The 13217-nt window shown below is 38.1% G+C and overlaps 1 protein-coding gene across 1 annotated transcript in view; it reads left to right on the forward strand.

Moving 5' to 3' along the window:
- The window catches only part of cyth2 (cytohesin 2), a 33036-nt gene extending 21374 nt beyond the window's left edge, over window positions 1-11662 (forward strand). The window contains exons 9-12 of the mRNA XM_039651282.2: window positions 2118-2194; window positions 2857-2928; window positions 3053-3207; window positions 9146-11662. Coding sequence (XP_039507216.1) covers window positions 2118-2194; window positions 2857-2928; window positions 3053-3207; window positions 9146-9233 — 392 coding nt within the window. The 3' untranslated portion in view covers window positions 9234-11662. The remainder of the gene's footprint in view (window positions 1-2117; window positions 2195-2856; window positions 2929-3052; window positions 3208-9145) is intronic.
- Window positions 11663-13217: the final 1555 nt, after the last annotated feature.

The raw sequence follows: 13217 nt of genomic DNA on the forward strand, positions 1-13217 counted from the left end.
GACGCACCGGTCTCGTAACTCTGTGATAGGATGCCACCTTTGCAATTAGTCAGTTCATGAAATATCATCCCTGCTGGATATTCCACGGTCAACTAGTGATGTGAAGTCTGTCTGTTTTCAAAGTTTCGGCTATTTTGGCTCCCAAATGACTATTCATTTAGTATCACTCGGAGCCTCCTATTTTGGACTATTTTAGCAATTGTGAATGATTTGTGTTTTGGTAAGCAATTTTTTATTCAGTGTTTTCATAAAAGCCTTATTTTTATGCAGTTTTTCATTCCAAAAAAAAAATACAGTTACTATAATTTACCATTTCAATAAAACCTGCCTCAGCTTGGATGGGCTGATGTGATTTCTCCTCTGTGATCATTTGTCCTGTTTTTGAGAAGTCTCCAATATCATTGAAATGCAGCCAGATGCTGCTTCTTTTTCGCTCATTTCTTCACTTTCTCCCAACGCACTTGCATTTAAATCCGGCTCCCCTGCCTCTCTCCGTCGCTCTATGTACCTGGCCTGTACCACTACACTCGCTATCTAATGAGCGTGTGTCCCCCTTCCTTCTTTCACATAATGGGATGATCCTAGTCTGTCCACCCATGTGATTGGCCACATGGTTTGGCCATCCAAAATAAAGTCCCGCCCCTGCCTGCCAGTTAAGGTTTTTGATGAAAACATTCCAGGATTTCTCCATATAATGGACTTCATTGGGAACCAAACGGTTCAAGGTCCAAACGAGAGTTTCAGTGCAGCTTCAAAGGGCTTTAAACGACACCAGACGATGAATAAGGGTCTCATTAAAAAAATCAATAAAAAAGTTTTATAAGCACAAATGCTCGCCTTGCTCTGTTCTGTGATGAGCGTTCGTTACTCTCCTGTTCGAACTCGTTCATCAAAATTAACAAATCTTTTTTCAAATCATGACTCGAAGGGTCCTTGATAAGACCCTTATTCATCGTCTCTGGAAACATATTCTCTGGAGTGACAAATCACACTTCTCTGTTTGGAAGTATGATGGGCAATTCTTGTTTTGGCGGATGCCTGCCCGACTGCAATGTTCGGTGGACGAGGGGTAATGGTATGAGGCTGTTTTTCAGTGGTTGGTCTATGCCACTTGCTTCCAGTGAAGGGAAAACATAATGCTTCAGCATATCAAGGCATTTTTTAGACTACTTTGTGGGAAGAGTTCAGGGAAGCCCCTTTTCTTTTCATGGTTGGATGATTTTTGGTGTGGAAGGCTGGCTCTCACAGAGCCCTGACCTCAACCCAATCGAACACCTTTGGGATGAACTGGAATGGAGATTGTAAGCCAGGCTTTCTCATCCAACAACAGTGCCTGACCTCTGGGCAAATAATTCCCACAGAAACACTCAAAAACTTCTGGAAAGCCTTCCCAGATGAGTGGAAACTTATAACTCCAAAGGGAGGACCGACTCCTTTTAGAGTTGGGAAGGCAGTGTCATTATAGTCCCTGTTGGTGTAATGGTACGGTGTCCCAAAACGCCATATAGAATATAGTGTGTATTCTCATAGAGTTTTGAGGCTGTGAGCACTTTTGACTTTTACCTCTACACAACCACCAACCAAAACACAAAAGAAGTGTCATTGTACTCAGGCAACCTCTCCTAACACACACACACACACACATATATATGAAGAGTTCAGATGCAAAAGCCTCTAAATGCCACTTAAATAACAATTAATAGGTAATTATCATTGCCATTTAAGTGAAATTACTGAACTTAAATATACAAGTTTGATAAAAATCATCATTAAAGAAGAAAATTTCAAATGGCATTTAGAGGCTTTTGCATCTGAACTCTTCATATATATATATATATATATATATATATATATATATATATATATATATATATTTTTTTTTTTTTTTTTGCACTAGCAAACATCTCTCACCAATCTGCAGAAAATGTAAAAATCTTGTAAAGTTAGTTTAGTAGGAATTTAGTTGGGTTTTTCCAGGTTTTTACTCTACTAATAATATAATGTGTGTCAATATTTCTTGCTGTGCCTGTGCAGTTTCATTTGCAGGCGGACAGAGGAAATTTAAAGTTTAAAACGCCTGTTTTACATCTCTAATCCAGTGTAATTCTCTTTCTCAGGAGGTCGCGTGAAAACATGGAAGAGACGGTGGTTCATTCTGACAGATAACTGCCTCTATTACTTTGAGTACACAACAGTAAGTCAAAAATAGCAATACTTCATCTTAATACACAGCTCTTTGTAATACTTTTGTATAAAATGGCTGTAAATAACAAGTAAATGTATAAAATTTGTCTGAATTATAGTTGATTGTACAAAATGACCAATCAGAATCAAATATTCTAGAGAGAGCCATGTAATAATTGTTTGTACTGCATATTATTAGCATTAAATTGATCAAAAGTGATCGTGAAGACATTTGTTACAAACGATTTATATTTCAAATCAATAACATTTTGAACTACTTATCAAAGAATCTTGAAAAATGTATCAGTTTCCACAAAAATATGAAGCAGTATAATAATAATAAGAAATGTTTCTTGAGCTACAAATTGCATTTTGTGATGTCTGAAGGATCATGTGACACTGAAGACTGGAGTAATGATGCTGAAAATTCAGCTTTGATCACAGCAATAAATTACATTTTAAAATATATTCGCATAGAAAACAGCTGTTTTAAATTGTAATAATAGTTCAGTGTTTTTACTGTATTTTGATCAAATTAAATAAATGCAGCCTTGGTGAGAATGAGAGACTTACTGACCTCAAACCTTTGAATGGTAGTGTGTACTCCACAGGACTGAATTGACCCCTGATTGGAAGTTCTGACTGATTTACTGAGTGTCTGTGTGTCTTTAGGACAAGGAGCCCAGAGGCATCATACCATTGGAGAACCTGAGCATTCGAGAGGTCGAAGATCCCAGAAAGCCAGTAAGCTGAATCCACCTAATCAAATAGACCAATTTCAATGATCATTTTCATATCAACTATAGATTCTTTTATTTACAATTAGGGCTGGGCTGTTTGTTCATGGTGTTGTTTTTTTTGTGTGCAGAACTGTTTTGAGCTGTACATCCCCAATAACCGCGGGCAGCTGATTAAAGCGTGTAAGACCGAAGCTGATGGACGTGTGGTGGAGGGAAACCACATGGTGTACCGGATCTCGGCTCCCACCCCAGAGGAAAAGGACGAATGGATACACAGCATCAAGTGAGTAAACCTCTGAATGAAGGTGCTCGAGGGGTTTCTGAAGATCTCAGAGGACAAGGCATTCGAAAGAGTAAAGAACGACCTGACAAAGGGGTTCAAATGCTGTAATAATGTACACACTGAAGGCAGTGCTAGGTTTTATCAGCCTCTGACAAGTATTTGTGTACTTATCTGAAGTATATTTGCATTTCCTGATGGGAATAGCAGGGTATATGCTACTATACTCCTCAGGGCACAAAAATAACAGATACAAATATTTGAAATGTAAATTTTGCACTCCTAAGCCTTCCAATATGTCCCTCCCCAACATGTTTAGCCTGTCTTACATGAAACAATAGTCAAAAAAATCTTTTTTTTTTTTTTTTTTAATGGAACAATTTTAGACAAAATTGCATGTGTTTGATAATGTTTGAGTATCATAGTGCGTCAGGCTTTTATGGCTCTTATTTTTTGATTTAGTGAAAATATGGAGCTCATATTAGAGGAGGAAAAACAGCTCAGTTTTATTCAGAGGCCCACAAATGTGGAATTTGCTGCAGATGCAGATATTTTTATGCTAAGATGAAATTGTACTGTAAATCAATGAGATCTTTATAACAGTATAGCAGATACTTACATAAAATCATATAAATATCAGTTTTCACTCTATATCTACCAATAATATGTCTTGATTGTAAGATGAATTTGAAATACTTTGTTTTTAAAACATTTAATGGAATGCAGCACAATGATGATTGAGAGATACTCACAATTTAATATGATTTTTATAAAAAAAAATGATGTATGGATAATCAAGTAAACAGTCCAGTAAGTGTTCATCTTGAAATATCACTAACAATTTAAAAGCTATTTTACTTTGTGCTGTGAAATCTGTACTGATTTTTATAAAGTATCAATCAGAAGACATGCAGTAGATTGTGTGCAACTTTTTTTTTTAAATATAATTTAGAGGCCTTTGAAATTTGTATAAAATTAAACAGTCGGGCTGCAACAAACGATTATTTTGATAATCGATTAATCTAACGATTTTTAGGGCGATTAATCGACTGATCGTCGATTATTTCACCGACTAGTCGGTAGGCATGGAATGATTATTCCGATTTTTCAATAAGTTAAAACATTGAGTTATACATATTCTTACTATAATATAAAAAAGAAAATTAGCTTTTGAAATAGTTAAAAATAGTAGTTAATGTACTTTGAGCCAACTAAACTGGTTATTCTCTAAGTTTTTTAGATTTCGGTCCAACTCAAATCACACACAAATGCTCTCAAGCATTGTTGAATAGGACCACTGCTTTTATTAGAACTGAAACAGTAAAAGGGACATTTACTTCAGGACACAACGAATGGTAAAATATTAATCTGCCAACCATTATTATAAGTGTAAAATTACAATTTTTTTTAGATGTAAATTGAGCTGACAGAGATGTTCTCATTCACCTTTTAATTTACAGTATGAAAAAGAAAAAGTAACTGCCATGATATGTAACTGCCTCAACGGCTCCTCTTTTTCCAGGATGTTTCCTCTTTAAGTGCTCCAACATGCATGTTGTGCTCCCGTGAAAAGCAAGTTCCGCCTTGCATGTATTGCACACGACAGCATTGTTGGTTTGAAGTTTTGTGAAACTTTCCCAAACCTTGCTGGTTCGGATTCATTTGCACTCCGTCATAATTCGTGCAGTTTTTTCCTTTTACCGCTATAGCATTTGTAAAGGGCTGCATTACACTAGCGCTACAGTGCCGTAGCGGTCAAATCGTGATATTGCACCCCCTGATGGTGCTTTCACACCGGATGCGAATAGCGCAAATGATTTCAGTGTTAAACGTAAAACGTGTTGCGTGCGAATGATTTAGTTAGTGCCATTTATGCATTCACGCGTTTGACGCGAATTCACGTCTGCCGCCCGAGTTGAAAAATCTGAACTTTGCCGTCAAATTCGCGCCGCGTTAACCAATCAGGAGCCTAGCTGCTTGCTCACGTGGTGAAGGATCTGGATGCTAGGGGTGTAACGGTACATGTATTCGTATTGAACCGTTTCGGTTTGAGGCTTCCGGTTCGGTACGCATACAAACCGAACGATTGCTTGGACCATTTTTCCTGCCGGCAAAATTGGTGCTGGCGCGGCCAACACAACGTTGCGCAACATCCAAATGGCAAGGGTAATGAAAGCAGAACGAAACTGCGCTACTGATTATGTGCTTCACGGTTCGTTTATCAGTTCGGACCAGCAACATCTGTGCAGCGCGAGCCGATCTCGATCAAGCAACACTGTTACCACACCGCGCTAAGAGATCCGGTAAAGAAAACATTTGAATTTGCCACTGAGGTAATAACATCGCTGCGAGATCTAGTGAGATGCATTCACATTTATCCAGTGGTGGAATGTAACGAAGTACAAATACTTCGTTACTTTACTTAAGTACATTTTTTTTCACGTATCTTTACTTTACTTAAGTAGAATAAATAGTGCCTACTTTTTACTTTTACTTCGTTACATTTTGCAGCAATTATTATACTTTCTACTCCGCTACATTTCTACAACTTCTGTTACTTTTTCGTTACATTTTCTGATCAGTTTTTCCCCTGCCAAAATGTAATCTGGCCTCCGTTCGTTGCACGTTTGTCTCATCAGTGACGTTTGGTTGCCATAGATACAGTATATCAACTCGTTACACTAAATGCATCTCACACGCAGTGTGTTTATCGTGCAACTAATACGCAAAAATTTGTTTTTCCGTGCATAGGAAACGCACTGTGTGTAATATACGTTTGGTTAGGATTATGGCAAGCCAAGAGGTTCAGAATTACACCATAAATTAATCTCGTTTACTGCCAAACAGAGTTATTAACATATAGTAAGGATAAGCATGATGTGTATATTGCCTAATTGCAAGCTTGTTTCAGAAATGGTGGCAACATTTTTTTTCCATGATTATTGAACATCATTATAGGAGTATTAAGTTGAATGAGTTAGAATTAAATGTTTTATTAATCATTAGAAAATAGACATTAAGAGAATAAATTGTTATGCAAGTACTTTTACTTTTAATACTCAAAGTACATTTAAAATAAGGTACTTTTTACTTTTTACTTAAGTATGGTTGTCATTGTGTTACTTCTACTTTTACTAAAGTAAATATTTATCTGGTTATTTGTACTTTCACTTAAGTACTGAGATTCAGTACTTCCTCCACCACTGCATTTCTCCGTTATTAACCGTAGATCTCTATGAGATCAAACAGCGCTGTCGTGGAAACATTGTGTCATGAATGAACTAGTAATACTAGTTCACGTCCAAAGACCAGCAACATTCACCATGGATTTAATATAGTAACACTAACTGGAACCAGTTTGGCTGGAATGGAGAAATGCTTTCAAGTACTTCACACATCTTTTTCCAGCACTTCAAAATTCAAAAATTATATAAATAAATATATATATTTTAAATGTTATTTTTAATGTGATGACCAAAACATTATTTGTTCATCCTTCAAAGATGACCCCCATTTATAAACCTGAAAGTTTCAAGATCTAGGAAAACTCACACTTATTTGAAAAATATTTTTCTTTAAACAAATAGGACATTTCTGTGGCATTTCTTTCTTTTTGCTGTATCGAAAACGTACCGAACCGTGACGTTAAAACCGAGGTACGTACCGAACCGTGATTTTTGTGTACCGTTACACCCCTACTGGATGCTTCAATAAATTATTTTGTAATATGACTAAATGCCTGGTGTGGTTCTAATGCTCAACAAAGCAAATATTTTATCACTCAAACTTTATTTCAATATACGAGACATGTTCATTTTGTATTGAATGTTATTTATTCCATATCTAGATTATATGAAAAGTTTGTGTCTGGTCATGAGAGAGAAAAAAAATCACAGGACAAGTTAATAACTTTTGGAGGCTGGCTCTATTAATCATCAAAACAAAAATAAATGACAGATTAGATGGATGAGGACGAGGGTGATCCTCGCTCCGATGCGGGATAGCAGGTCATCAAACTGGGCGCGGGACAGGCGGAAGTACCGCTGACAGCGGCCGTCATCCAGCGCAGCTCCTGGAGCGAGCAAATGGTGAAACTCGGCAAACGGTTCGCCTTCGAAGGGTCCGGTGGACACAAATACAGCGATGATGATCCCCACGCTGCAGTTCTGCTCTCCAGAGCAAATACAAAACGGTGATTCTATCGATAAGTAAAAAAATGGCCGCCAACGGATTTCGTAAATTTCGCTTCAAACTTTTGTTTTTACGAGCGTCAGCTTCACTCTTGACGCGCGAATTAACACAACGTGGTCAAGCGTCAAACTAGACGCGGTAGACGTGAATTTGACGCGCTATTTGCGTCCGGTGTGAACGCAGTTACATTACGTCACGTGAGATTAAACGACTACTCGACAACAAATATATTTGTCGACAATTTCTTGTCGACTCATGAGGCTTTGCGAAAAGTGGGCGCGTCTTCCAGTTCGAAGTAAACAAAGCGCGATTTGACCTGTCTATGGACTTGACATACTTCACACTCGTTCATTCAACAGTTGACAGTCATTCAAGTTATAGCGATCCAAACTAGCTAACGATGTGGGAACACAACCTCAACCAAATTAAAAAGGGTGAAATAACAGTCCCTTTACCCTCCGCAGTTACTTGGTTGGGAGCATAGACATATACACTAGACCTCACCTTGGGGTTCTAAGCATGCGTCAAAAACCACCGATTATTTCGAATTCATTGATGGTGGCGGACTTTTGTGCAGCGTATGATGTTCACGGATGAAATCTGAACTAGGAAGAATGTTTTTAAAAAAAAAAAAATAATAGTTTCTTTCTGGAATCAATGAGAAATACATGTCTGACTGTTGGAACAAACCAAAAAAACAAGAAAAATCGCATTCACGATGATTTATGGTGATTTTATTTGCGTTAGGCCTGTCTACTACATTGACGCTGATGCATTAAAGTGGAGGGGCTCCCCTGTTTCAAGATGGCGGCTCTATTGACGCATTCGTTCCAATGAACTGCCGTATCCAGGTGACGTCTAGTGCAGTGTTTCCCAACCCTGTTCCTGGCGGCACACCAACACTGCGTGTATTCTTTGTCTCCCTTATCAGCTCATAATCAGGTGGGTTAATGAGCTAATGGGTTGAATCGGGTGTGTTTGATTAGGGAGACAAAGAAAAACACGCAGTGTTGGTGTGCCGCCAGGAACAGGGTTGGAAAACACTGGTCTAGTGTATATGTCTATGGGTTGGGAGTATTATAATAACATTATTAATAATCAATACTCATCAAGGCATGGTGACAGACAGTTGTGTGAGCTGACAAACAATTAAAATAAAAAATACACTTAGTCATTGTGCTTGGGAGTTTATTCAAAATTATAAATGAATGTGCTGCTTGAATACATTAACTGACACATTTGGTATTCTGTCAACACAGGCTTTGATCGTTAGTTTAGGTGTAACATCAGTAGCGAACAGCCAATCACATGCTGATAGAGTTTATAGAATATTAAGAATCTAAACTAATGTACACAGGAAGATTCGTCGTCTTTTGAAAGGTGATGGAAACTACAGTCGTTGGCAGGATCACTCTGATTTCGTTTTCAGCTTATGTTCAAAACAATCACGTTTAAGCCACTGAACTAGTTTAATCCGGTTATACATACAACCGCGAACAGCACATGTTGTCCCTGAGCTTCGTAACGACATCTCTCATAAAGATTTGCGTCTTTAAATAGTAAAATAATTCTCCGAAAAAACAGCTAGCCTCTTGGCTAACTAACACACAAAATACCATTGGAATGCTACTTCCGCCGCCTCACCGGAAGTTTCACCCACTTTATTACAGGAGCGCCCCTCGGAAACTTGTGGATACAGTAGGCATTATAGAGTCAAATGGGAAATCTATGACCCAATCTTCTGTTGCAGATCTGCTGTGAGCGTCGACCCCTTCTACGAGATGCTTGCTGCCAGGAAGAAACGCATTTCCCTAAAGAAGAAGGAGGAGCAACCCTAGAAATCCTCCATTTCTCCTCCGTCCTTCCAAACACTCCATCCATTCTCTGAGAAACCAATGATACTTCATTAAGGTAGCTCTCGTCCTCTCATCAGAAGAATCCATAATGCTGGCTTAATGGAGAGATGGATGTCGTTGGGTAAACCTGAACGTCATCATCTTTGGTTTGGATTTAGGTGGTCTGGACTGCACAATAACCCATCTCTTATGTTATACACTTGTACACTACACAGTGTTATTCACTATCACTCTAGTTTGTAGTCCCACACTATATTACGCTGACATTCCATCACCGACAAACATGACATTCAGACACATCTCTCCTCATCACGTTCACCTTTTCTTCCTGCGCTCTCACATTCGGTGGCTTCCGCCCACCATTCCTGCTATTTCCAGCATTTTACTGTGAAGTTCGTACACACACAGGGTAGATGACCAACCAGCCTGATGTATCTTCATCACCACCATCGTCAGGGACCGATTCAACCGAGCCTTTAGCAGAAATGAGCAGGAAGTTTGGTTCGCACTGAAGGCTTTTGTTATTGATTTACTGGGTCTGTCTGCTACCCGTCTCGACACTATTTATCTCTTACTCGTTCGAGTTTATTCACATGTTATAAATGAAGATGTTAATGAAGGTCATTGCTGTTCTCACTACATATCAAGACTGAGTTAAGCATATCCCATCAGTTATTTTTAGACTAATATTGGTATATATAAGTGATAAACCTGCCGGCGATGTCATTTCCTGTGCACAGTTGATGACAACTATATTGACCCATCAAAGCATTTGTAGAAACACATCTCATTGTATGCGAGTCCTTAAATAAGCTCCTCCACCTTTGAGAAAAGAGCCTTAAAAGACCCCAAGCCCTGTTTCTGAATGTTTTTACTAGTGTTTCAACTAAACCAACTGGGTTTAAAGTGAGAACTCGACCACTGGTGCTGCAAAACTGTTCTTGGGGGAATCTCAGATTATATTGTACACTAAAGAAAAGTGCAAAAAGAAATTAACTCGTTTTCAAGATTTTTGTTTTTTAATTTAATTTATTTTTTGCCCTTAACTTAGCACATTTCCTTCCAAATGCATCCTGATGTTTGGCGGAATTAAATCTAATTTTTGGTAACATTTTAATTGGGTCACATTTGTTAAAGGGTTAGTTCTAGAGCCCGACCGATAAAGGATTTTGAAGGCCGATACCGATACGAATATTTGTTGGTTTTAAAATCCGATATATCGGCCGATATTTATTTATTTATTCATTTTTTTTCAGAAACGTGCAACAAAACATTAACAGATTTCCTTAACATTAGTTATTTGTAGTTATAGTTATGAGTTTTATCTAAAATAATAGGATAATTTTTGAGTTGGTCACCATGAACACACTTCACCGATGATCTCACTCGCGGATAACTGGTTCTCTCTGCCCGAATCTGGCTGGATCAGCAGTTTGCAGAATGTGCGGCGCGTTATAAACGAGTGTTGCCAACAGTGACGGTGTAGAGTGCCCTCTGGTGGACAGACTATACAACTCCAACACTCATGACATGGTTGAAGCGTGTTTCGTCCGTTTTTAATTTATTTTTGAAATATTCATTTATCGGCCATTATAACTGCCGATACCGATAGTTTGGAAAATGCCTAATATCGGCCGATAAATATCGGTCTGGCTCTAGTTAGTTCGCCCAAAAATGAAAATTCTGACATCGGTTTCTCACCTTCACGTCGTTCCAAACTCGTTCGTTCATCTTCAGAACACAAATGAAGATGTTTTTGATGAAATCTGAGAGATTTCTGTCCCTCCATTGACAGATACGCAACTACCACTTCATGATGCTTTAAGAGATTGTAAAACTAATCCAAAACTAGTCCACATTTTCTAAAGAGATTTTATCGCTTTATATGATGAACAGATTTAATTTAGGCTTTGATTCACATATAAACATTGATCAACTCACAACTCAATGTTCGCTTGACGCGCAAGAACCAATGAGGTTCATTCTCGTGCGTCAATCATGTACGGTTGAGCTTGTTTATGTTCGCTGATCAATGTTTATATGTGAATAAAAGACTTGAATCTGTTCATCATATAAAGCGATCGACTCTTTAGAAAATTTGGACTAAACTCATATGGATTCGTTTTTTAGCTTACTTTTTGAATCGTTAAAGTTTTAGTTGTGTATCTGTCAATGGAGATTCAGATTTCATCAAAAAGATCTTCATTTGTGTTCTGAAGATGAACGACATGAGCGAGAGTAATTAGCTACCTTTTTTTAGGTGAACCAACCCTTTTGTTAGCATTAGTTAGTGCACAGAGCATTAAATTTTAACTAAGATTAATAAATGCGATAGAAGTATTGTTCATTGTTAGTTTGTGTTAAAGGGATAGTTCACTTTGAAATTATTTTTTGGAATGTTTTAGCTTACCTGAAGGGCATCCAAGATGTAGGTGTCTTTGTTTTCGCAGTATTTTCAATTTTGATATTTTTCGGTCAAACCGTTCTTGTCTGTTAGTCATATAATGGAGGTCTATGGTCACCACCTCAAAGAGCATGCACAGAGAAGTCCAGATTAAACATGATTTAATAGCCGCGTTTCCACTGCCGGGCCAGGGCCGGGCCGTGCTAGTGCGTGCCAGGGCCAGTCGCGTTTCCACTGTCACTTCCGGGGCTTGATCGGGGCTTCCTCGGGGCCAACGGCCAGGATTTCTGGCCCGTCGAATACCTTGGGCCAGAGGGGGCCAGCTCGTGCTAGAGGCGTGTTCAAGGTAAAAGGCGGAGTTTATCGGTGTTATGGAACGTTATGATCTGAAGCAAGATGCACATAGGGGTGTCCATGTTTAACCGATTAACCGTTTAAAATTGCATAACATTTTAATTTGAACTGTAGGCCTATGCCAAATGCTGCGCAACAATATATAGGCTATATATAGCTACATATCGACGAATTTTCAGATATTTGTTTGATTTTTTTTTTGCCCCTTAAACATTTAAAATATTTGACAAATTAATATGAAAAAAATATATATTTTACTGGTTTTCTGAGGCCAAATTAGAACCTGGAAATGATATTTTGCCCGCAGTGCTGAATGAGAAGAGCCGTAACCACAGCCTACAGAAAATGATCTAAATGATTTTCGGCTAAAAACATATCTCCATCTCCGGATGCACATTTAGAGAGAAATTAAGCTACATAAACATAGAAGATATTGGCTTTCGATTCGAATTTGTTTGTTTTAAATTGGACATTTAAAGCTTTAATCTACAAAGGATATAACCCCTGTAGACTAAAGCTTTAAATGTCCAATTTAAAACGAACAAATTCGAATGCGGTGGCTGTTTCAGGTCTCACGCTTCAGTTCACGCGGAGATCATGATTAATGATTAATTGTTAAAGCACAACGTTTTCTTGTTATAAATAAATTTATTTGCGAATAATGTATTATTATTTTCTGTATGACCAGAAATTAAAGAGTATTTTAAGTTGTTTCCACTGAAAGAATGAAACTGTTCACATGGGCGTCTCGCAGCCATCAGTGCGTGCTCCACACACACTGGATATGCGCTGATATTTGTCAAAAATATTGTGTTTATTTGTGCTCTGTTCCTTTTTTGGATAAAGGCGTCTTCTACATATGCAGCCTAATAAAATGTTACAATAATGATGATGATGGTTATTATTATTATTATTTTATTATTTGCAGACACGGAGTTTTTGTGAAATGGACGTTTTGCTTATTTTCAATTGGCAATTTCAGTTTGAAGGGTGATGGAAATGGGGCTTTAACTGCTCCGTACTTGCTGCGTTTTATTTCTATAAATTAATTTCGTTTCGAATGGGGTCCAATCAGTTATTAAAGGTGTTAAAAATTTACTCTGTATCTCGAGGTTGCGGCGCGCACACTATGCACCGAGTATTAACCGATGGGCCTCGGTTAACGATTAATGAATAACTTAACGTGCCCGCAGCCCTACTTGTTATAT

Source organism: Pimephales promelas, chromosome 12 (assembly GCF_988280905.1).
Source record: "Pimephales promelas chromosome 12, fPimPro1.hap1.1, whole genome shotgun sequence".
Taxonomy (NCBI): Eukaryota; Metazoa; Chordata; class Actinopteri; order Cypriniformes; family Leuciscidae; genus Pimephales; species Pimephales promelas.